The following is a 23,278-nucleotide window of genomic DNA, read 5'->3' as shown; positions in this document are numbered from 1 at the left end:
TTAAAGTCTAAATAAATTTAAAATTTAAATTTTTCTTATAATTTACTTAGAGGATAATAATTTATATAATAATATTTATATTTTATTAAAAATAAAAAATTTTTTAGTAAAAATATTTTTAGTTAGTATTAATATTTATTATAAATATATAAATCTAGTTATAATAAATATATTATTTCTTAATATATTTAATAATATACTAGGTAAATAATTTAAAATCTTTAAGAAAAGATAAAGATTTTAAAATTTTAAATATATTAAATAAGTACTAGCTTTATAAGTAAAAATTATATAATATTAAAATATAGGCTAGCAGGTTAATAAAATTAATACTATAAAGTAAATAAAACAGGCAGTCTAGCTAGATTAAATAAATTAAGTTTATAAGATCTTTAGTTATTACTATAATTAAATTATATATAAAATAATAAACAAGATATAGCTCAGAAAGCTATAATAAAATCTTTAATATTTAAACTTTTTAAATAATCAGGAGATTAGGATCAGGGACAGGTTCTTCCGGCTTAGCAGTTCTGTCTGGTTCTGGCAGGCTTGGCAGCGCCTTTAGGTCTGCACTGTGACGAATTTTTTTATTATTTAACCTTTTTTTTAAATCTTATTATTTTTTTTAATTTATTTTTTTTCTCTTTTTATTTCTTTTTATAAGGATTTCTTATCATTCCTTTTTTAGGATTAATTTTAACTGTATCTTTATTTTTATTCTTAAATATAATTAATTTATTTTTTTAATATTAATTTTACTTTTATAATTTTTATTATTTTTTTTATTTTAGGCTGCCTCTCTCTGCTTCATTTTAAAATTAAATCAAGTTTTTATATTTTTATTATAACTTTTTTTATAATCTTCTTTTATAATAATATCCTTTACTACTGAATCAGGTCCTCTCCTAAAATATTATATAATTAAGGGTTTTATAAAAGATTCCTTATGTAAGAACAAGATCGAAGTAGCCGCTTCTGAATATTTTATTTAACCAAGTTTACAGTAGAAGAGGGAGGCCTTAAGACCCTATCTTTATCTAGATATTTAAAATATAAAAAAGTCTTTAAAAATATTAAGAAACTTGCTTTTACTACATCACTATTATGCGCCTATTTATATATAAGCTTATCTAATCCTCCTTATTCTCCCGCTTCATTATATGTGCTAGATTAGTAAAAATATAGATTTTAGGCTTAAATATATATATACTTATATATAAAAATAGTAAGCTGTACCGGTTAAAGTAGAGTCTTGCAGTTTGGCGGTATTGTAAAATTTCAAAATAAAGTTCTTCTAGTAAAACTAGAGTACCACTCGAATAGCCTATTGCTATAATAGATAGGCTTTATCGGGCTAATAGAACTTTGATTGATTGATGATTGATTGATACAGAGAGGCAGAACGTAGGGAATGCCACATGGACCACTCTCGCAATCCGTTGCAAACCTCAACTGTGTACCTAGTATGTACAGTACTTATGTTGGCGTAACCAACAACGCAAACACGGCATCTATATGCCAATAGAAATCTTTAGCATCAACTAACCTATGTAAGTAAGTCTTCATACTACTAGTAGTCAGTAATGTTGCTTTTCTACTCTAGGTACTTGGTAAAAAACAATGATTTGGTCAACGAAGAGCGCGCCAATGACAGTTGTACCCTTTCCCGTCGGATATGGTACTTACCTGGTTAGCATAGCAACGTGGCCTGTTTGGCACCACCCTGTAATAACCTTTTAATACCCCGTCGACTTTACCTACTGTTTCCCTTGCAATTAACTAGATATTAGAGCTGGCAGCCCAGCCACACCACCCTTGAAAAACACCAGAAGTGCTTTATTTCTATTCTCCTGGTCGCAAGTGAACATTCCCACCCCAAGAACAGTATGGTATGCTATTACCACTAACTGGGGAGTACCACCCAGCTCTTCCTCCCTGCACTGTATTTGTTAGCTGACCCAAGGTGATAGGCACAAACTCCACAACAGCGCAAGGCGAATGAGAAATATGCGAAGAGCGAGGCTGCAAAGCGAGGAAGAGGAATAACTACACCACGGCAAAAACAGAGCTCGAAATCCCCAGTGTCCGTTGGCTGGGTCGGTATGTTGACACGGAATATAGGGCTTCCAGATCGACAAAGCTAACCGTGCTGTTTTAGTTCTTCTTGCATTTGTGATTTGTGGAGGGCTAGCCTTCGAACTTCTAAGAATTGTTCCGGAGATTTGGTCAAGCGCTGTTTCGATGTTTAATCGCCTGGCCTTTTAGGCGCCGTTGACCAAATACCATGGGAAATCTTGTCCAATGCTTATCAAAACCGCTTCTCTGAGGGCGGCTGATAGCCCATCACTTCCAGGATCGGCATATCAGACGTGAGGTTGTATACAAGGGCAAAACCTCACAGGTTGTAGGACCTGATATGTCTGTCTGTTCGCATCAGCCCCAGGACCAAGGGTTCTTCTGTATTATTTCGTGTTGTAGTACTTGACTGTTATGCTAGCAGAATAATCTAGACCATACATAGGTGTGCATATGGGCTTCCAGTACTAACAACCCTAGTCATGTTTACTTCCTTCCGTGGCTTCTTATTCATCATCTTTCCCCCCCCCCCCCCCCCCCCAAAAATTACGGACTGTCCACATGTCTACAGTACTTGAATAGAAAACTGTCTGTTTCAAATTGTTCTAGGGGCTTGCCTGTCGAGTTTTGGACCGACTCTTTACTTTCTTTTTCACTTTGGGCGAATGCATACTCTCAGCATCGAGACCCTCGACTAGACTATCAGCTTCTGTGAGTTTACTAGAGATCGGCTTCTTCACTTTCTTCTTTTTGATCAATGTTCCTTCAACAGGAAACTCATCCGTATGAACTCGCTCAGAAGCTCTTTGCATCTCTAGGCGTAGTCTCTCAACTCGCTGCATAGCCATTGACATTTCTGCATCGTGCCCACTTGATCCAGAAGGTCGTGGGCTGTCTGAGCGTACGTCCTCCTTTTCGAAAGGGAGACGTCCCAGGCCACTGGAGTCGACCTGCAGAAGGGTTTTCTTGGATTTGCTTGCCCCATCAGAGACCTCAGCAGGTAAGGGATCGTCTTGTCCAATTGTTTCATCGGACACAATATTATATCTCTTAGTTTCCGGTTCAGGCGTTTTCCGATATTTGCGACGGACGAAATCTGTGGCAGGGATCCCTCCTTCGCTTAGTTTCAGATCAATTATAGGAATTGCATCAATATCCAAATCAGATGCGGCGAAGGTTTGATGAAATGGTGTAGAGGTCCCGGAGTTTTCATCTTCTGTGCCAATGTAGAATGGGTCGTCAAAATTTCCCTCTCGGCGCTCCACTTTTCGCCTTGCCACATTGACCGGCTCACCTACTAAACTGATAGGGTCCTGATATGAAGCACCGGATTGCGCGGTTAATAGATTGAGCTCATCGGGTTGTCTGTTTGGCACCGCCGAGTCATCCATGTAGTAGAAATCCTGGAAAGCTAAATGTGTAACCAGTTCAGAACTCTGATTTGTGCGGCAGTCAAAAATAACACCGAGGTTATTGTTGAATGGGCGGTCCATCGCCAAGTGCTCTGGCAAAGGAACTTTCTTCTGAGCATTAGCAGCAACTGGATTGAGTTCAAGGCCGTGGAATAAGCCCGGAATCATGGAGGACAGCAAGGACGGCACCTCGTCAGGTCGATAGCAGTCTGACTGTAATGCATCTGCTGCCAAGCGTATCACCTCTAAAAATTCGATAGCTCTTTCCTGAACGGCTAAATCCGGATGGGCTGCCAAGGTTTCCAAAAAAACCAGGATTCGAGCCAACAAAAGAGATATTTCGCTTTGCTGCCTGCCATCCCAGCTGTCGCAATTAGCTCGAATTTTGCTCACGAGGACTTTTGGGACAGCTTGAACGACAAGACAAAGCGATTTTGGCGGCAGTAAAGTAGTGGACATATCAATCAATGACAGTAGAGTTTGACCAGGCGACGAAAGGTATTGTGCAAATTCACCAACTATCCAAACAAAGGGCGCTAGTATGCCATCGACCCCATCAGACAGACCGGAGCATATAGTTTGCCTGTTGCCAGCTAGGAGCAAAGATTCTGCAGCTCTGGTGGCGTCCGCACGAACATCTCTAACCCGGACGGCGACATTGCGCATCTCAGACCCAATTCGAAAAGCGACGCTTCTCCCAGCATCATTTTCAGCCCCCTGGTAAGCCTCGCGCCCTGATAGGTAGCCATTATTGAGCGGAGGAATCAGCCCAACGAGTTGTACCAAGATTTCCACGTACCACTCGAAGTCTGACAACTCTGCATAATTGTTATGAGAGCAGATATCGAGAACCCGATGCAAGACTTCAAGTCTATAGTCCAGGGGCAAGATGAATGGTGCTTTCTGGGAGCTTTGACTGTTTAAACCTAGACCCTCCTTTGCTCCAATTTCCGAGTGCCCATCTTCGGTCATTCGGCGTGCATCAAGAAGTTGGTCAATGAGTCGAGTTATTACTGACTGTAAGGAATTACCCCGGACCATTCGAGCGGCAAGTTCGAGAGCTTGTAGCCTTATTGAAATGTCTGGATCGTCTAGACAATCCATGATGACATCTTGATGTGTCGATACCAGATCAGGGTATGAAACCACAATTCGATTATAAGCAAGAAGCGCAACATATTTCACTTTCGGGGATCACGTCAGCGTCGTCAAATTGCAGATAAGGACAACTTACAATTCGGATCAGAATCAGTAACGACCATTCCTCTCAGCTTTCCAACGCAGAGACTAGCAATTTCCTCTCTTCCCTCCAGGCCATTGTCGTCTTCCAGGATACCCCCTTGTATGATGCCATTGATGCATTCATAAAGTAAGGACATAGCGGTTGTTGTCTGGATGATACTTATTAACGGGCGGATGAGCTTCCGTATCAACCGTGGCTCCAAGGGGGTTAAGGTCGCAAACTGGGTTCGCTATCAGCCCAGGACAAATGAAGAATGCTAAACCGAGGCTTACCAGCTTGATTATTTTGATTGCCATCCAGTTATTGCCCCCGTCCACCAGTAAATCAAAGAACCGTGGCGCAAGTGGCAGAAAGTCGTGCGGTCTTCTCCATCCCAGTTCGCAGACTACGTTGATTACCGCTGTGGTGACGCTGGTTTCCTCTTCATCATCCGTCAGGCGATCCTTTAATTTAGGCCATGCCAGTTTCAGCGCCTCTGGATATACCAATGCGAGTCTATAAAGACACACAATGGCCTTTTTGCGAACGACAGCATGGGAATGCGAAAGGCGTGACAGCACATCTGGGAGCAAAGACATTGCTAGAGAAGGTGTAATTATGTTCGGCAGAGCGATTAAAGGCAGCGCCATATTCGAAATATTCGAGGATGCTAAATCCTGTAATATAGTTCTGTAAGAAAATGAGACCCGTCGGAAGCAAAATCTGGCTCAAACCTTCTTCAACAAGTTCGTGGCAAGCATCAGCACTTCTGTATCTGGCCTGAAGCTCTGGACAGCAGCAAGATAGCCCGCTCTTTTCTGCAAATATTTCGTGGACGACATAACCTCCAGTACATGGAAAGACGCCCAGGACATATCATATCCAAACATCTCCAAGTAAATCAATTTGAGCAGTGCAGTAGCTTTCTTGTCTAAGGAAGTCAGTTGCTAGCTGGAAGTTGCCCTTTCCATGATATACATACCCATGTCCTGCAGCCTGATTTCGGCCTTACACTCTCGGAGACAATCCTGTACGTAGTCTTCCTCGGCCCCCTTATGGGTTCGCAGGCCCTTGATAAGGTCATAGAGAGATTTCTCAAACCTGGTTGATTCTCAGAAAAAAAGTCATTAGCCTCGGGGAATGCCACTGACATTATGCCTAAACCTTGGCTTGCTCTTGGATTCAGATGCACGTATATTCTCTTGATTAACCCTCCTCCATTGAGAGACAAGGCTACTAAGTATACTTGTCCTTGTCTCAATCAATCAAAGCACCTGCGCATGACCAGCCCAAGTACCATGCGCCTTTGAAAGCTCGCAGAACATGTATGTATAAAGGCGTCTGGGGTCGAAAAATGACCTCGCACCCTAGAGCAGAACACGGTAAGTACGGAGTGGATTAAAAGTCATGGATGCTGACGAGTTGGTTAACTAACTTCGCCGCGGGGGTTGGGAGTCTCCAGTCAGATAGTTACATAGTAGGTATCTAAAGTGCCCCGTATTCTGTTGGCGGCCCGGGGCCGGAAGAATAAACCCCGTTGGGATTAGTTATATCCATGCTCCACGGAGACCTCGGAGTATGAGCACTTACTAGTTAGTTACCTATCAAGGACTAGCTGGGTAGGTACTCCTCCGGAGTACGCAACTAGCACGTATCCTCCATCAACAACCTACCGTTTGGATAGTACATTGGTTACATCCCACGGAAGAATACAGCTCCGCTATTGTTTTATTGCCTGCGAGCATGTACCGCGAAAATGGCGGATCCTGCCTCTGAAATGCATAACACTCACAGCCCAAGCCTAATTGCCACCCTCCACTTCGCGCAACAGGCCCCTGTAATCTTGAATCGGCAGGCTCATCTGGGCAAGAAACCACTACTGTCTCTGATTTCCAAGAAGGAAACCTTCGATGACTATGGCGCGATTGAGCAACTCTTCTTTTCCTGCCTGCAATCTGGCGACGACAAGTCAGCTTTGTTGTGCCTTGACCAACTAACACTCCGCTTTGGCTCTTCGAATGAGAGAGTCATGGGTCTTTTGGGACTCTACGAAGAGGCGGTCGCCGAGAATAAACCCAGCCTTGATGCATGTTTGCAGAAATACGATCATTTGCTCTCAGAAAACCCGGTCAACTTGGTCTGTATCGGTGCCTTCGCAACTCGGAACCTTTGCTAACATTGCCTTAACAGCCTATACTAAAGCGCCGCATTGCCGTCTTACGGTCCCTGGACAGACCGGCTCTTGCAATTGCTAGCTTGATAGATTTTCTGAAGGCTGTTCCTACGGATGCAGAGGCTTGGTGTGAACTTGCGGAGTTATACCAGTCTCAAGGTTTGTCCGCGCAAGCAATATTTAGCCTCGAAGAAGCTTTGTTGATAGCACCTAATGCCTGGAACGTATGGCTGACCCTAGACCACACTCGTCGTCCCTTTGCACATAATGATTAACTCTACTTAGATTCATGCTCGACTGGGAGAACTTCTGTATATCGATGCTAGCTCATCGCCACCAGAAATTTCCACTCGGGGCTTATACCGATCGATGCAGTATTTTTGCAGAAGCATTGAGCTCTGTCAAGACTATCTGAGAGGGTTCTACGGCTTGACTCTGGTAGGTGACGGCCTGTCTTTCTATCCTTCCGACTTCTCTCCTTCAATACCAACCATGTTCCCCTTCCTAGCTCTGGCCTTTTTGTCATGATCACGAATATTCTAGCTAGCCTCATCCCTGGCATCCCGCTGACATTCATTTAGGTCACTTCCGATTTGATTGGGAAAGGTTCCCCGAAAGATAACCCGGCAGATGCGCAGCCAATCCCGGTAGAAGACAGTCCACCATCCAAAGACACAGTTGAGAGACTGAATGCCTTTGCAAAACGAGGACTAGAGGCCATTATCAGCAAAAGACCAATGGACCATAGTCTTTGGGAACATGCTCAAGGTGAGCTCATTGCGGCGAAAGAGCTGATCAGTAGGATGCCGGATTACAGTTAAGGAGATAGGCCAATATCAACCATTCGATCGCCGTTCTCGAATCGCTCAGAGTAGAGCCAGGCTTCTTTTATGTAGCCAACACACTTTTAGCGTTTCCACCCTCTCATTTTGAGGATTCGGGGCCTTTTCTAAATGGAAGAAACCTACCGGGTCTCGGCTGTCCTAACGCCCATGAGTAGCTAGTCACATGATGTAGAGTTGATATAATCAACCTACGAGGCATCGTATCTCAACCCTGCCGCTGGACCCAGCGACCTTGATTTGGGCAGCCTGGGATTGAGCATGGTTAGACGGCAAACCGGCAACCAAGGCGTACTAGGCATGAAGGTAATCCGGTATCCGCACCTTCAGTTTCTACGACTTAGTGACAGACATTAGATAAGGTAAGTATAACTTGACGTGCGCAAGTAAGGTATAACGATAGTGGATAGAGAGAAATAGAGTGGTGGGAGAACCTTCTCCGTCCTACAAGTATTTCCTCAGGCCCTCCGAGTACCTTAGGTACTAACCAATTCCGAACCTTCGATTTCTTTCTTTCTTTCTTTCTTTCTTTCTTTCTTTCTTTCTTTCTTTTCATTTCTTTTCCTTTCCTTTCCTTTCCTTTCCTTTCCTTTCCTTTCCTTCTTCTTCTTCTTCTTCTTCTTTTTTTTTTTTTGCCTTTTTTCTTTTGTAGTCGTGGTTGTGAAGGTGGGTGAGGGTTGATTGTTGATTGGGCACTTGGGCAGCAGAGTCGTACCTACCTAAAGTAGGTGGGTAGTTTGAAGGTGCCAGCTCAGTGAAAAGGAAGCCACTCAGAAGAGGGCAGACTCGGCCATGCTAGCCATAATCAACAATACCTAAGTCCCGGACTAATAACAATACCTTATCCCTCACTGCCGTGCCCAAACTCCACCATCACGCCCAACCATCATTTGTCTGCCAGTCTGGTTAGGCAGGCAACTAGTAAGTATTGTACCCCCTCCCCCTTTCCCTTTCCTCAAGATTCCCACCCCCCATTCTTCTCTTTTCCGTTCTTCTCGAGGAAGTTACCAGTGCTGTGTTCCTTGTGTGGCCGAATCCTCCTTCTCGTAGGATTATGTTCTACGATATAGTCACCAGGGCAATTCTATAGGCCGTATTTGTGTGATTTAGGCCAGAACCTGGTTTTTTTTTTTTTTTTTCTTTTTTTTTTTTTTTTTACAAAATCTTTCCCGCTCTTCCGACCTTTTTCAAGTCGCCAATATTTCCGGCCCGTCTCAGACGTTCCTCAACCCGGTCCGTGTGACTTTCGCAACAAAGGGAGATTATATATGGTAACGGCGCCAAATTTGACTCAAGAGCCAGAGGACCGTCTCGAACAACTGTCGACTGTCTGGCGTTGGAAGTCTATGGGGGTGTCCCTACCCCGCCCTACTTCAACCTACCGAAACGCTCTGCCACAAAACAGTTGATTGATATTGCCCCATCTACTGATCCGTTGACTGAAGCGAGCCATCCAATGCCAGGGCTTTGAGTGCATCGATCATCTCCATGACGTGTGTTAAATGTCAATGTCCAATACTCGCCTCTTCTAACCATGAGCCAGGTTTAATATAACCATTGGGCCAAGCCCGCATGGCTCGGATCATTCTTCTTTTTCCGACGAAGAGGACTCGTCCGGCGTGCAGGTATCCCCGCCATCCGATTCAGGAAGCCATGACTACCAAGATCCATATGATGAATGGGCACACCTTCCTTACCCTGACGAATTGAAGCCATCCGATTCCGCCTCTCGACCTAGAACGTCAAATCGAACCCGTAGTCGCAACCCGATCCATGGCTCGTCATCGGGCCGTCGCCACTCCGCCCCGAGACGCCATATTATACAGGAACGGGAGCAATACTCCCGGCATCCTCGCCGTCATCCTTCTCCAGAATCCCCGGAAAGTGTGGATTCGGCGGATGAATATGGTGCTCCTTATGGTCGGACGGCCCACGAACGACGGCTCTGGCCACCCGTCACCCAAGGATCAGGTTATCCTCACAGTTCTTCTCCCGGTCCTTATATGTACCCAAATGGAGCTGGACCGCATGCTCCATTCGTACACCCAAGCGGTTTCCACCAGCCATCCGATCAGCTTATAAGATTAGGCCATCATGGTCAGGTTAACCAACCAACATCGTACGGAAACTCCATGTATCCATACCACCACCATCAATTGCAACAGTCCCACGGTCCCTCTATACCACCATTCTACCTGGAACATCATCCTGGACACCACGCACATCACCAGCCATCTTCTCACGTCCGGGCCGACGGTCATCCTTCAGGCCAGCATCCTGTACCGCACCCCCATTCTTTTCAATCGCATAGCCCACCCCCTTATGGTGGGACCCCGTTGAGCCCGCACGACCTGATTACCTACCCACCGGGGGGGTACTATCAACTCAGGGAGCCATACAACATGGTTCCTGGGATGATGCCGCCTTATTTCAATCCTTATCCACGTGTACCGTCTCCGAGCCAGGTCGAATCAAGTGGATCCCCCCCACCAACCCCTGCTGATACAGCTAAGGACGAGGCTATAGCGAGACTAGAGAAGTTGATTTTAGAGGAAAGGACAGAACGGGAAGCACGAGAAGCCCGAGAGGCTGCTCGGCAAGCCGCGATAGAACAAGAAGCCATTGAGCAAGCGGCACGAGAAGAACGAGCTGCGCACGAGAAAAGAATCGTGGAGGAAGCTGCCGCGCAAGCGAGAGCCGAGGCAGAGCAGAAGGCTGCTGAGGAAGCAGCGAAAGCAAAACTAGAAGCCGAGGAAGCAGCAGCGGCGGCGGCGGCAGAGGCGGCGGCTGCAGCCACCGAGGCAGCTAACTTAGCAGCAGCTGAAGCCGTTGCTGCAGCTACAGCCGCGGCTTCAAACCAACCCATGCCGGAGAAGAAAAAGCCCATAAAATTCAAGGACGCTGTGGGAAGGAAGTTCAGTTTTCCGTTTGAGTTGTGTTGCACTTGGCAGGTAAGATTTGGCTCCTGAATAACGGAGTCCTGTATCTGACTGGCGCCTGCAGGGTATGGAAGAGCTTATACGGCAAGCATTTCTTCACATCGAAGTAATTGGTCCTCACGTTGCTGAAGGACACTTTGATTTGATTGGCCCTAATGGTGACATTATACTGCCACAGGTCTGGGAAACCGTTATTGAACCGGACTGGACTATAACTATGCACATGTGGCCAATCCCGGAGAAACCCAAAACCCCGGAGCCACCACCGCCCCCGGAGCCTCCAGCTGCAGAAGAACCGGCTGTCGTTGAAGTTCCAGCTGGGCCCGAGGACGCGACTGTTGATGCTGTGGTAGAGGAGCCCAAAAAGAAGCCCGATTCAGCAGGTATGTAAATATAATTCGATTCTCCTCGAAGTAGGCTTCTTGAAGCGCTCTCGTCTGAGAAGACTCCGGGTTGTGTATGAACCGCTAACGCGTTTTTGTAGGCACAAAAAAGCCGCGGGCAAAGGCTCCTGACCCTGGCGCTTTTGCCATGTGGATGGTTGGCAGTAACCGCTTGAGGTTAAACAAGGCTTTAAAAGCGGGAAAAAAGCCTAGGGTAATGCAACAACATGCGAATACTTGTCGCGTGATGTGATAGAGTAGGGTCTCGATCTCTAGCAGTTGCCTCCGATTGGCGCGCATTCCCTGGGTCGAATCATGACACTTGATTTCTCCCACCAGATTCTAGACTTCCGACGGGTGGATGCGTATGGCACAACTCTCGGAATGAAAGGAAAGGGGATTCTGTGATTCGATTTCAGGGTATCGGCTGAGACAAAGGGGGCAATGAGCCAAGAGGTTTAAAACCACTCTGTTTTGGGCTTCCCTAGGGGGCATGGCTTTTCCTCTCGCATGTCGGGATTGGTTTCTCATGCCCCAGGCAAAGATGGGTATAGATGTTTTACAATTGTTTTATTTCCCCCTACCTTTTTTTTTTGTTCCAGAGCCAGGAGCATTATTGGGTTATGTTGTTGCTAAAATTTATAGGGCTGGAGTTCTTCTGTGTCCTCTGTGAAATGAATAATGCGAATGTCATGATCTTTTTTTATTAGCGTCAATAGAGCTTTTGGTAATATTCAACATGTATATAACAACCCCGTTTGATACAGTGGACTTCGAAATTCGTATCTATATGAGCATATCCGCTCCACACTGGGCATATTTATACTCTTCACATGTGATCACTGCCGAGAAGGATCACTGCGGCAGAAGAGGCTTCCAGCTGATTTTGGTATCGGCGGTATCATCCAAAAGACTGCTAGGTCTATGCACGACACTCTCAGGAAAACGACCATTGGATTCCGTACTGCCCCCCTGTTGCTTCCGAAGAGCCGTGGTAAGTAAGACCGGCTTTCGTGGAATGGGTGGGGCAGCCCTTGTGTTGGGCGACAGACTCCCATGCACAGTAGTGGTATCTTCATATTCCGACCCATCCGGGTGGCTTCCACACCAGGTGTCACTATTTGACCTGGACTGATTTGTCGTGCTGGAGACAGTCATCCTTGAGGACGGCTGAGGTCTGGAAGCAGCAGATCCGCTTTTTTTATGATCAAGAACCCAGTTGGAGTTGCTACTAGACGAGAAAGGATTAGACCTACGGTAGCTGCTGAGAGTATATTCAACATCGGGAGGCTTCACAGTTGACTTCACAGGGGCACCTTTTGCTTGGTTAGAAAACATGGTATCGAATCCCAATCATGGGCAGCGGGTTGGAACTTTGGAAAGAGTATCATATTCGTCCCAAAGCGGCGAACTTACCGTGATCCAACCACCATTTCTGATGGTCTGAACTGGCTGGCGGAAGCCCTGGCATAATAGGATCGAACCTTGTGAGTTCCTCATCACTCAAACCGAATGTTTCCCCGGAACATGCCACTAGATCACCTGAATTGCTCCGTTTCTGATAATAAAGGGAGCGCCTTAGCTCGCTCTTTGCAGTTTCATCAACTGTGCTGATTTCACAAAGGAAAGTGGCCCAAACTGGGCGGTGGTCCGAAAACCGCAGATCTGCAGCTTTGTAGTTTACTTGATGGAGGTTTGTTCCTCTCCAGAGCACTCTGTCACACCAAGCTGGTATACGTGCTTTCTCCCTGCGATTATTCAGTCTAGAGGTCTTCTCTCGGCCTGCAAGGGTGCAACCTTACGAGGTGTCGTATTCGTCTCTTCCGACATCGTACTTGTAAGTAGGAGGAAAGGAAATGGACCCTTCCGTATAAAATTGGAAAGCCCGCCCGGTAACCATTTGCAAGTTCAACTACATTGCGAGCGGTGAGCAGACCTATCTTGCTTGACGTAAACAGTGGAAGGTAGTTGGATACCTGGTCGTTGTCATAGAGCTTTTGGTAATCTCTCTGCAGCACGAGCTCCCTGACGTTGTGGTTGCCAAGGCCGATTCGATAGTTAAAATCCCCCAGCCATATGATAGAGTCGTGGTCATCGATTGATCTATTCCTTTGGAATCTCAGCCCGTGGCATATGGTTTCATAATCTCTGTTTCTTTCATCATAATTGGCAAACCCTGCAGCGAGATGCGCGGTAACAAAGCATATTCGAGTATTGGAGTACTCCAGGCGAATGGCACAGCCTCCCTTGTTGCCGGCTATTCCGGAAAGACCTGTCTGGAGACGAAAATGAGACTAATCGTGGTAGACGCAAGTTATCACTCACCTTCTTCACACTCCCTTCCACATTTTTGATCTCCTTTAAAACATCCTCTCTCACGAATACCATCAGGGCAGCACCAACGAGTTGGCCACTGCGTAAAAGAACATACTTCGTGGTTCCTCTAGACCTTGCAGAGCTATTCAGGCAGTTCCCGACCGCGGCCTCCCACGTCTTACGAGTGGAAGGGTCGGTGGACATTATTTGTTGGGGACTCAACGCAACTATTTCCTGGAACCCAACAGCGAATATCATGGGGTCGTTGGTTTCAAGTTCTGGCAGCAACCACGGTGTAAGGTCGACATCTGTTCCCAGGTGTCGCCCATTCACATTGAAGGTCCCAGTCCAGATCTTGATGGATTTAGTAAAAGAATATTCTGACGCCCGCCGATTTAATTCCGTCAAAACCAAATCGTTAATTGGGTCATGAAGATGCACCGCTACCTGGCCTGTAAGACGCCCCAGCAAAAGGTCTATCGTTTTTTGGCGCGCTTTGTCCGAAAAATTGTTGACATAAAGTCGAGTGGCAGTCTTGCGAGCATCTGCCAGCGCACCAGCAAGCGACATCCTTCCATGACGTGTGAAGGAGCTCTTCAGGGCCCCTGTGCCGGCATATATCTTAGATAGTGCATCTCCGTTATCGGCCCAAAGAGTCGAATGCCTCAGCTGCACATCGGAGCCCAAGGTTGCCCCTTGTTGGAGAAAGAAGGATTCGAGGGCCATCGAACTAATAATGTTCTGAACATGATTAGTTCTATCAAGACAATCCAAGCAGTTGGTACGAAAAACGCCCTCCTGTTGGAGGACAGTGGAAGAGCCCATCAGGGTTGTCTGGCCGTCATCTGAGAATTTCATCACAGAGTTATTTTCAGACAAGAAGAATGCAAACCCGTCCATCGAATGCGATATTTCATGCTTGACCAGGCCGCTGGCTGCATATCCTAAAGGGCCGCGAGTTTCTGCGTGAAAATCGAACTCCGTAGCACGTAGGAGGGTATGATCTGAGATGCTATCCAGCCCCGTCTTTTGATTCAAAGGGCTTCTCTTGATATGCTCCCGGAACTTTGCCGAAAGCTCGGATTCCGCGGGCTTCAGTTCACTGAGAAGGTTGACCACATGTATTGCACCATATTCTAATTCAAGCCCCTCGAAATGTTTGTCAAATGCGTGCTGCGTTGCCTCGCTAGATCGGGTCACGTCGATTTTCTGCTGACCGGGGAGGAACGCTGATGCTTGCTCCCAAAATATAGGTACCGATCCCCGAACTTGGACATAAGAAAATGTAATCCCAGGCGGCATCCAAAGTATTGTTTCGGTCTCAACATAGTTTGCGACATGGCCATCATCATCAATGCCGCGGGAATTGAACCTCGTTCCAGCACGTCGAGAGGACTGTCGTGATATTATGCTTAGCGTAGAGGGGTAATGGGTTTGTAACCGAGGCAGGATGGAGACGGAAGCCGGGATTGTTAGGGTACTAGAGAAGCCTCTTATCACACAAGTGAGGATCTGACAAGAGTCTAGATGCTGTTTTTCGCGGGACGATAGGTGGCTCCTGAAAAGAAGAAGAGGATGAATCATGTATGAATTCCATAGCATGTCTTCATCTAGAGACTCAATGTCGAAAGTTGCCGACTTGTCCGAACTGACAAGATATCAGCTAGGCTTGATCACGTCCTTATTTAATATCACGATCATCTCACCGGTCCTGTAGTCTGTCTGTAAGGTTGAAATCAAGGCTATAGTAGAAACTGCCATCACCGAGAAGCTTTTTCAGAGCTAGGAAGGGGTGTTCCGCAACCAGCTCTTTGGAGTCCAGGCCAACATTATGCGTGAAGTCTTCGGTTGCAGGGGACGACGATCTGAGCTCATGGTCAAAGCCATCCTCGTATTCTGAGTGATTAAGGCAGACTGTCACGATTAGAACAGACCCGTTTGGACATTCATCGAGAACCTTACAGAAATCCACATTGTCAATTCGTGAAATATTCTCTCCAGGCCTGATCGTTGCGGCTTTGGAACGGGCGGTGACGACGGAGAGAAAAACCTCGTCGTCAAAAGTAATCAATCCCAGCGTGCCATAGCCATCACCTAGTTTCTGATAGCTGCTCAAATCTACGTCTGACTGACTAGCAAATTCAACTAAACAACGTGGTGAATCAGTTCGCCGCTGGCTGCTGGGTTTGGAGATTGTGGAGCTATGCTTGAAGATTAGAACGTAATCAGTGGTGGCCAAAGCTAGAGTACGTTGAGGGTGATTTCTCGCAAGGATTCGCAAGCTAGACATTTTTAAAGGACTGGAAATTGACCATGGTTTGGACAGCCTGGGAGTGAGGATGTGCCAAATTGTGGAGTAAATACCAGGAGGCTCGGAGCTCTCGTGGATGATCTTACGGAGTAGGCAGTTATGGGGGGTGAACGGGGACCTGACAGTACCGCACACCTCACAGTACTGCTGGAACGAACATACGCTACGTAGGTACCAGGTAGGTAGGTAGGTAATGTACATGTACTTCACTCTGTACATATGTACATACAGTACAGTACCTGACCAATGCGGGTCCCCGAACTCCGAGCTTTACTTAAAGGCGTAGGCGGCTTGTCTTGACCCGGCGGTAATCCAAAGGCAAAAAAAAAAAAAAAAAAGAAAAAAAAAAGTCCGACTTTCTCTAGAATCCTTGACCACGGAGTACTGTTAGATAATTCCCTCTTTCAACCTGGAAGTCTCCCTGCCACTCTTTGAGTGTATTGTTGTTGAATTTACCCTCCCACACTCTTCCGCACAGCACAAATGGGCCTGGCGGCACCTCGCAAGTATGCCTAAATTCACTCTCAGTCTTCTCCCCCGAATCTAGGCTCAACTGACGATTTACTCTACTTTCAGAAGAACAAAAATCTCTCACGACCCTAACAATACAAACTGGGCGCGATCAACGAGCGGTTTCGGACACAAGATCCTCAGCGCGCAGGGATGGACTCCAGGCAGTTTCCTAGGCGCACACAATGCCGCACATGCTGATATGTTCACGGCTGCAAGTGCATCCCATATAAGAGTTGCATTGAAGGATGATACACTTGGACTTGGGGCTCGGCCGAAACGTGATCTTCTCGACGAGCCTACCGGCTTGGACGCCTTTAGAGGGCTGCTGGGCCGATTGAACGGCAAATCAGATACCGACATTGCGGCTGATCAGCGCAAGGTCGATGATGCCAAACTAGCTCGGTATGTTTCTACAAGATGGCAGACCATCCAATTCATCAGTGGTGGCTTGCTGGCACAGGAAAAGGAGGATTCGCTGCCTGCGCGTGAGATTCGGAGTAGCCCCGGGGCCGATATGACAGACACGGGCGCGCAAACTTCCCTGAGCAACAAGGATCCCGATCTTGAAAACAGCCATCTGAAACGAGCCGAGAAAAAGAGCAAGCAGGGGGATAAGAAGGATAAGAAGAATAAGAAAGATAAGAAAGATAAAAAAGATAAAAAAGATAAGAGGGATAAGAGGGAAAAAAAGGAAAAGAAACGAAAGCGAAAGGAGAACGATGGAGAGACTGATTCTGCCAATCATGACCAAGACGTACCGGAGTCAGAGTCAGAGTCACAGAGTGCTACCAGCGATGGTAGACCAAAACCACCGCTAGCGGCTATGCCGTCAAGGGAGCGCCGGCCCTTGGGGAGACAGATGCTCCGAGGTCGACATATCGCACAGAAGAAGAAAGCCCTGTTGGATGATAAGTCTCTGAACGAGGTGAATAAACACCCTCCATGCTTTGCCTTACAAGGCCTTCGTGAGCCTGATGCTAATTCTGCCCAGATATTCATGGTAAAATCGTAACCACCTCGCGTACATACATCCATATACATACCTACTTTACATAGAGCATCGTGCTGAAAACGTCTTTAATTACCCTTACCTGATGATGTTTAATACCGTAGTGCATGTAACGTAGGTAATAATACATCTCATTACCTAGGCACCTAGGTACCTAGGTTGGTACTCGGTACCTCGTAAGGTGCGTAAGCGTAGTCGATAAGATAACAATGGGCTGGTCATTAGCTAATCATTTGTTCATGGAAACCCCATCTTGAAACCAACTAGGAAGTACTGCTCACTAGGAGTTCTTCCGTCCTCCTGTCCCACGGCCATCCAACATCATTACGCTCTCATTGTCAGTCCTTGCAGGATTTCCAGCAGGTCACGGCACAGGCTGGCTTTTTGACGCACACTTGCTAGATAGACATGATTGACCTTGCATCAAAGCATAGATGATCCGGATCGCAGCTTCTCTTGGGAAAACAGAGAAAAGATCCCCAAAAGGGAAGCAAATCCATCAAAATGTCAAACGTTGAAGCTCGGTCATCAGCTTTTGATGAGAGCACTAAAGCAGATGCTTTCCGTGGGTCTAGGAAGGGAAAAAAGACGTGAGTCGTTTCTATTCTTTCCACCCAAACACATTCGTCAAAAGCGGGAGACCAGAAGGATCAGGGTTGCAGTCCAAACTGGCTGACTTTTGGAATCTAGCGTTCACTGGGCCCCGTTAAATATAGGCCTTGAACGGCGTCTACAGACCTTTGTGGTTCTCTGCCATACCCTGACAATTGCCATATTCCTTACCTGTTTCTTTTTCACCTGCGCGTTACCATTGTCCTGGCCACTGCTTTTGCCATACCTGGTTTATATTTCATTGTTCTCCAACGCGGCAACATCTGGATCCTTGAGTGGTCGAAGCAGTTTCTTGCGTTCGCTCAGAGTATGGTCACTCTACGCTTCTTATTTTCCTGCTCGCCTGCATCGCTCAGAAAACCTCATTCCTACCCGAAAATACATATTTGGGTACCACCCTCATGGAATCATCTCTCATGGCGCCTTTGCAGCATTCGCAACGGAAGCTCTGGGTTTCTCTAGGCTTTTCCCGGGGATCACTAACACTTTGCTTACTCTCGACTCCAACTTTCGGATTCCATTTTATAGAGAATATGCTCTGGCAATGGGCCTTGCCAGTGTCTCGCGCGAGTCATGTGAGAATATATTGACAAAGGGCGGCGCTGATGGCGAAGGAATGGGCCGTGCTATTACGATTGTAATTGGTGGCGCTCGCGAATCCCTTGATGCCTTGCCATCCTCATTGCGTCTTGTTCTCAAGCGACGAAAGGGCTTTATCAAATTAGCCATTCGCACCGGTGCTGACTTGGTGCCGGTTTTAGCATTTGGTGAAAATGATCTCTATGAACAAGTCCGCTCAGACCGGCATCCTCTAATACACAAGCTTCAGATGCTGATAAAACATACAATGGGGTTCACCATCCCACTCTTCCATGCCCGCGGGGTTTTTAATTATGACGTGGGCTTGATGCCGTACCGCCGTTCACTCAACATTGTTGTCGGCCGCCCCATCCCCGTCATGCAAGAGCGTGATAGAGGCAAAATCGACGATAATTACATCAGTTCCCTTCATGATCAGTACGTGTCAGAATTGAAAAGACTCTGGGAGCAGTGGAAGGACGTGTATGGCAAAGACAGAAACTCAGAGCTCGAGATTGTTGCATGACGTGCTTTGCCAAGCTAGGGTTTCCAGCCTGGTGCACGATTCTTGAACATTTATTCTCTTGATTTAGGGGACGGAACTGATGTGGTACATAAGCGACCCACATGGAAGCAAGTGTTGTTTGAGTGTATTGGCGACTTTTAAATATATATACTATAGTTTAGCTACACATAAAAGGCATATATTTGCATCCTTTCGGATAAAACGAAAAGAAAAAACCCCAACAGCCATAGGCGATGGCAAGTGAAAGAATTAGCCTGGTTAGATATAGATGACTTGTCAATGGTTAGTCCTAATGCCCAACAAATACTCTCTCATCCTGTTCGAAGTGGTATCCATAGGGACATCAAATCACGCAAGTGCATATCGTATTGTGACTATTCAGCACTGACTGCTTCCAAATTACACAACCATTTATTCAATCGTCATGAGCGCAAAAATGTCTGATAAGGTACAAGTGCAAGATAAGCTATAGCCTGGGTATCTGTGAAGAAGAGAAAACAAAAAGGAGGGGGAATTAAGACAAACAGAAAAGAAAAATGAGAACAAAAAAAAAGGGGGGGGGAAACAAAGAAAGAAAAAAGATTAGACCAAAAGGCAAGCCAAGTCTTCACAAGAGTGAAGAGCCAATCTTATGTGGTGAGATGGTGAGGATCAAAGCACCGTGTTTAGGGTATTGGTGTGAAGACACAGAAACGAGACAATCAAAAGATCATTCTAGCCTTCACCTGAATCCCTCGGGCCATTTCCTGAAATGACAGGGCCCGAGTTCAGGCCCGGTACACCGGCTACAGAGCCAGATGCACGACGACTGCCGGTAGCAACCTGGACACTTCCATGAGAGCCCTTGACGAGGTGGCCATTTTCAATTCGATCCTGGATCATTTCGTCGAGGATTCGGGAAACTTCATCCATGCTCTTCCGCCGCTGATCAGTCTCATCTCCCCTCGGCGGCGGTATCAGGCCGAGGCTGGCGCCATTGGGGAAGTCAATGTGATCAATCTTGTCCTTTTCTTCTAGCGGGTACGCATCGGTGGTAAGCTGGGCGAGATCCCGATGACGTGCAGCGGACCGGAGCGCAGCTAGCATTCTGTCTTTATCATCCAACTGTTGCCGAAGCTCGTTGATTTCCATATCTTTTTCACGAAGCAATGCCATCACATCTGGGCCCTCCAACGAAGAGGTTCCAGGTTTCATACCAATCGACATCCGAGAATGACTTGAGCGTCGAGCTTGTAGTAGTCGTCTTTCTAAAGTAGAAATGTATCGGTTTTTGTCGCCCAGATCGGCCTGGAGGGCCGCAATTTGCCGTTGAGAACTCGCCTTGCCGTCTGCAAACTCACCCATGCTATCCTCCTCGTCGTCATTGCCAACACCGCCGGATAAAGGAAGGTTTGGAGAGCCTTCATTACTATTTAGTGACAGAAACGAACTGGGACGAGCAGAAGACTGCCCGAACGCTGCCAAGGTGGACTGGCTAGCTGAGGAACGCAGGGATCGGGAGCCAGATTCGGTAATGGACATTCTAGAGAGCCGGCCGAGGGCAGAGAGAGAGCCGGAGATGTTCACGCCCGTTGATTTGGAACAGAGAATCAGTCGATTGAGATGCTCTATTCGTTCCTTGAGGGCCGTCCGAGCCAATTGCATTTCGAGCATTTGTTCTTCGTGGCGTGTTTGCGCTTCCTTTTCTAATTGCTGCTCCTCCAGTTTCAACTCTTTCTCGGCCTGAGCTTTTGTTTGGCTCTCAAGCTGGCCACGAAGGGCTTGGATCTCAACACGATAACGCTCCAGGAGAACTCGACTACCTGCATCACCGCCACCACTGCCAAATGCCTCCTCGGCTCTTCTGGCGTGACTAACAATGCTGTTCTTTGCTCGTGCCGCAAATTTCAGAGTGTTAAGAGTTTCAGCCACTTGCAGGTTGGCTGCTCCACCAAGTTGAATGGTACATAGAATGCTCACAAGGGAATTGCCAGATAATGCAGGTTGAAGTAGCCTCGTGAGTTTGCTGTCTCGGTACGGCAAGTGCCTACCCTCTCGGTCAGCAGTGCTGGCGGGCTTATCCTTGTCGTCCGAAAGGCGCGAAATGATAGTGCCTAGTGTGAGCAGGCTTTTATTGATATGGGCACCCTCCGTGCGCCGCTCCTTATCCTCAGCGGCGCGCTCCGATCCAGCCAAGTCGATTAAACTTAGTGTTGATACCCGCACGCCGCCTGGGGCCATGCCAGATCGCCGGTCCTGAGAGGTATTAGCGGGGACCCGCTCTCTGCTTTCCACAACTATTTGAACGACTGCATGACTTCGTGAGCTGCGGGCGTTAAACTGAGTACTGCCTGTACGTCTTGCATGATCACCTCTTGCAATCACGCGAAGAAGTTGTGTGGGGCTCTGCACAATTTCTTCTTTCAGAGGAGTTGCATATACACCTCGCTTGCTATCTTCACGCAACTTGATCTCCTCTTGCTGAGGGCCAGCAGCCCCATTGGGACCGGACGCGGACAGAAGGTCGTGGATCTTCTCGTTGTATATTTCCAGATAGCTGACACGAAGCAGAAACTCTCGATGTGGTGTTTCCCTAATGAAGGAAAATATGTCTGTTATGGCTAGTGGTATCACACCTGGCGAGGTGGCAATGCCTTGCATTGAGAAGGTCTTTCCTGTCCCCGTCATGCCGTAGGCGAATACAGTACCATGATAACCTTCCATTACCCTTCGAACAAGGCGTTTTGCGGCGGAGTCGTAGACCTTGGCATTGTGTTCATGGCTGGTGAAGACGTTATCTGCCGACAGAAAATAAAATGAGTCAGCTCACGACGTTGAAATTGCGCATATATTTAGTCGGTAAAAACAGAGGCCTTACCATAATAATAGTCGCCCCCTTCTTTCCCCTGATGTGAGATAAGACTTCGTCGTGGGTCCAGTGTCCAATCGCTGCTGGATTTTGAAGGATCGTTTCCGTTAATGTCTGGACGTACCCGAACGCTGACGATGACGTTGCCTTTGGCCTCCTTTGGCTTTGAATCCGACCTGGACATATCATCTGCGTCCTCGAAGGTAGTTGCACTTGTAGAATACGATCCTTGGGCGGAGGAGCTTCTGCTTTGCGAGGGAGAGGCCTCCGGGTCCCGAACTTCTGTACTTGATATGGCTTTCCCATCTGCGCCCCCGTTCAGCAGGGAAGGGGTTTTCGAGCTTCGGTAGCTGCTGGTCGTTCCGACGCTTAATCTGGAGCCTCTTTTCACCTTTACACTCCCCGACGAATGCACACTTTGATTCCCTGACATAGAAGACGAGGTAGATGGACGGCTCGCAGCTCTCGGTGGCTGAGGGAAAGCTGCAATGCTAATAGTTCGACGCAGTGACTTTTCAGGACTGCTCGGAGCGCGCATTCCAGAAACTGACCTAGACGCGCTAGCGCTTGAAACGGAGTGGCTCAGAGGAGACTTGTTCCCCAATGGAAGTTTGGGGCTAGAGGGCGTGCGCGCTTTTGTAGATGTTTGAAACTGCGCCCTTGGTGCATCGGAGGGAGCAGGGAAACTCCTCCGTGACTTCGATGTGGAAATTGAAGATGGTGATCCAGCTGTAGGGGTTCCGGTTGTCTTCGACGGTTGTGGTATTGTGGACATGATGGATCACGCCAATATTCCCTCGGCGGCGAACCGGTAAGGCGACTTGAAAAAAAGGAGACAATATCGATTGGGTGATCGGTGGACCATACGCAAACTCATGGAAGACGTGAACGGCGGACTGTCAAGCCCCCAGCTAAAGAACACGCTATGATGGAGTTAGATGAACGGCATATTATACGGACACACTTATCACGTAGATAGATCAAAGGATGGGGTCAGATCTAAATTCCACCTCCCAGCACTGGGTGGGAATAGATATACCAGGATGAAATCTGGGTCTTGGCTATTCCCCAGTGGCTTAAAGTAAAATCTCCAAAAAAGTCCACGGGGAATAGTCAAAACTGGGGAGGGGGATGGGCCTTACTGGATCGGGCGCAAAGATCTTGATTTTATTGCTGCCCCGCTGATTCAAATAAAACGAAAAGAAAAAAGAAGACAAAGAAAAAGGGCCCAGCGAGCACTTGCAGAAGAGTGAACGCGCCCCCCTGCTTTTTGCCGGAAATCAGAGAAACCTTTGGTTGTGGTTTGAGACAGTAATCGCCTATGCCGCCCAGCCGGTAGTCCAGGTTTAGATCAAACGATGAATCGCACGAGGTGCCCCTGAAGGAAGAGGGATCGGGTCTCAGTACCCAGAGGATGTTGGTAGAGGCGGAAAGACGGGCGAAAGGAGAGACAAATACAAACGTGAAGGACGAGAGGTGGGCGCAAAGGCTTGAGGGTATACCAAGTCCGTCTA

General features: G+C 47.2%; 8 protein-coding genes across 8 annotated transcripts; 5 read left to right on the top strand and 3 right to left on the bottom strand.

The window, feature by feature from the left end:
• Positions 1–1,748: 1,748 nt before the first annotated feature.
• P170DRAFT_397611 (RAMP4 family protein) lies at positions 1,749–2,537 on the top strand. Its single transcript, XM_024846186.1, has 3 exons — positions 1,749–1,892; positions 1,974–2,103; positions 2,162–2,537. The coding sequence occupies exons 1-3, from the start codon at positions 1,890–1,892 to the stop codon at positions 2,266–2,268; spliced, it is 240 nt and encodes a 79-aa protein (XP_024709611.1). The 5' UTR covers positions 1,749–1,889; the 3' UTR covers positions 2,269–2,537.
• Positions 2,538–2,629: 92 nt separating this feature from the next.
• Positions 2,630–6,168, bottom strand: P170DRAFT_373227 (putative AP-3 complex subunit delta). Its single transcript, XM_024845233.1, has 6 exons — positions 5,865–6,168; positions 5,696–5,814; positions 5,448–5,644; positions 5,007–5,390; positions 4,726–4,954; positions 2,630–4,675 (listed from the first exon to the last, which is right to left on the bottom strand). Coding segments are annotated over exons 1-6 (2,922 nt in total). The 5' UTR covers positions 5,867–6,168; the 3' UTR covers positions 2,630–2,684.
• Positions 6,169–6,469: 301 nt separating this feature from the next.
• P170DRAFT_347203 (uncharacterized protein) lies at positions 6,470–7,707 on the top strand (the record flags this gene model as incomplete). Its single annotated transcript, XM_024843613.1, has 4 exons — positions 6,470–6,850; positions 6,904–7,110; positions 7,172–7,324; positions 7,468–7,707. 4 exons carry the CDS (start codon positions 6,470–6,472, stop codon positions 7,705–7,707), a joined length of 981 nt encoding a protein of 326 aa, XP_024709609.1.
• A 1,509-nt stretch (positions 7,708–9,216) lies between these two features.
• On the top strand, positions 9,217–11,303 carry P170DRAFT_421044 (uncharacterized protein; the record flags this gene model as incomplete). The annotated part of the gene is made up of 4 exons (XM_024847337.1): positions 9,217–9,221; positions 9,272–10,679; positions 10,732–11,050; positions 11,152–11,303. 4 exons carry the CDS (start codon positions 9,217–9,219, stop codon positions 11,301–11,303), a joined length of 1,884 nt encoding a protein of 627 aa, XP_024709608.1.
• Positions 11,304–11,889: 586 nt separating this feature from the next.
• Positions 11,890–15,656, bottom strand: P170DRAFT_452098 (SacI domain and endonuclease/exonuclease/phosphatase family protein; the record flags this gene model as incomplete). The annotated part of the gene is made up of 8 exons (XM_024851245.1): positions 11,890–11,930; positions 12,016–12,366; positions 12,467–12,798; positions 12,853–12,962; positions 13,027–13,326; positions 13,376–15,014; positions 15,073–15,280; positions 15,329–15,656. The coding sequence occupies 8 exons, from the start codon at positions 15,654–15,656 to the stop codon at positions 11,890–11,892; spliced, it is 3,309 nt and encodes a 1,102-aa protein (XP_024709607.1).
• A 348-nt stretch (positions 15,657–16,004) lies between these two features.
• On the top strand, positions 16,005–17,276 carry pxr1 (telomerase inhibitor/ribosome biogenesis protein PXR1). Its single transcript, XM_024848152.1, has 3 exons — positions 16,005–16,183; positions 16,254–17,115; positions 17,182–17,276. Exons 1-3 carry the CDS (start codon positions 16,161–16,163, stop codon positions 17,200–17,202), a joined length of 906 nt encoding a protein of 301 aa, XP_024709606.1. The 5' UTR covers positions 16,005–16,160; the 3' UTR covers positions 17,203–17,276.
• Positions 17,277–17,486: 210 nt separating this feature from the next.
• On the top strand, positions 17,487–19,090 carry P170DRAFT_373215 (diacylglycerol acyltransferase type 2A). Its single transcript, XM_024845232.1, has 2 exons — positions 17,487–17,789; positions 17,890–19,090. Exons 1-2 carry the CDS (start codon positions 17,704–17,706, stop codon positions 18,914–18,916), a joined length of 1,113 nt encoding a protein of 370 aa, XP_024709605.1. The 5' UTR covers positions 17,487–17,703; the 3' UTR covers positions 18,917–19,090.
• A 540-nt stretch (positions 19,091–19,630) lies between these two features.
• Positions 19,631–22,539, bottom strand: P170DRAFT_469762 (putative kinesin family protein (KipA); the record flags this gene model as incomplete). The annotated part of the gene is made up of 2 exons (XM_024852675.1): positions 19,631–21,693; positions 21,774–22,539. 2 exons carry the CDS (start codon positions 22,537–22,539, stop codon positions 19,631–19,633), a joined length of 2,829 nt encoding a protein of 942 aa, XP_024709604.1.
• Between the last annotated feature and the right edge of the window lie 739 nt (positions 22,540–23,278).

Source organism: Aspergillus steynii (genome assembly GCF_002849105.1).
Source record: "Aspergillus steynii IBT 23096 chromosome Unknown P170scaffold_1, whole genome shotgun sequence".
Classification (NCBI taxonomy): Eukaryota; Fungi; Ascomycota; class Eurotiomycetes; order Eurotiales; family Aspergillaceae; genus Aspergillus; species Aspergillus steynii.
This window is presented reverse-complemented; position numbering and strand designations above follow the sequence as displayed.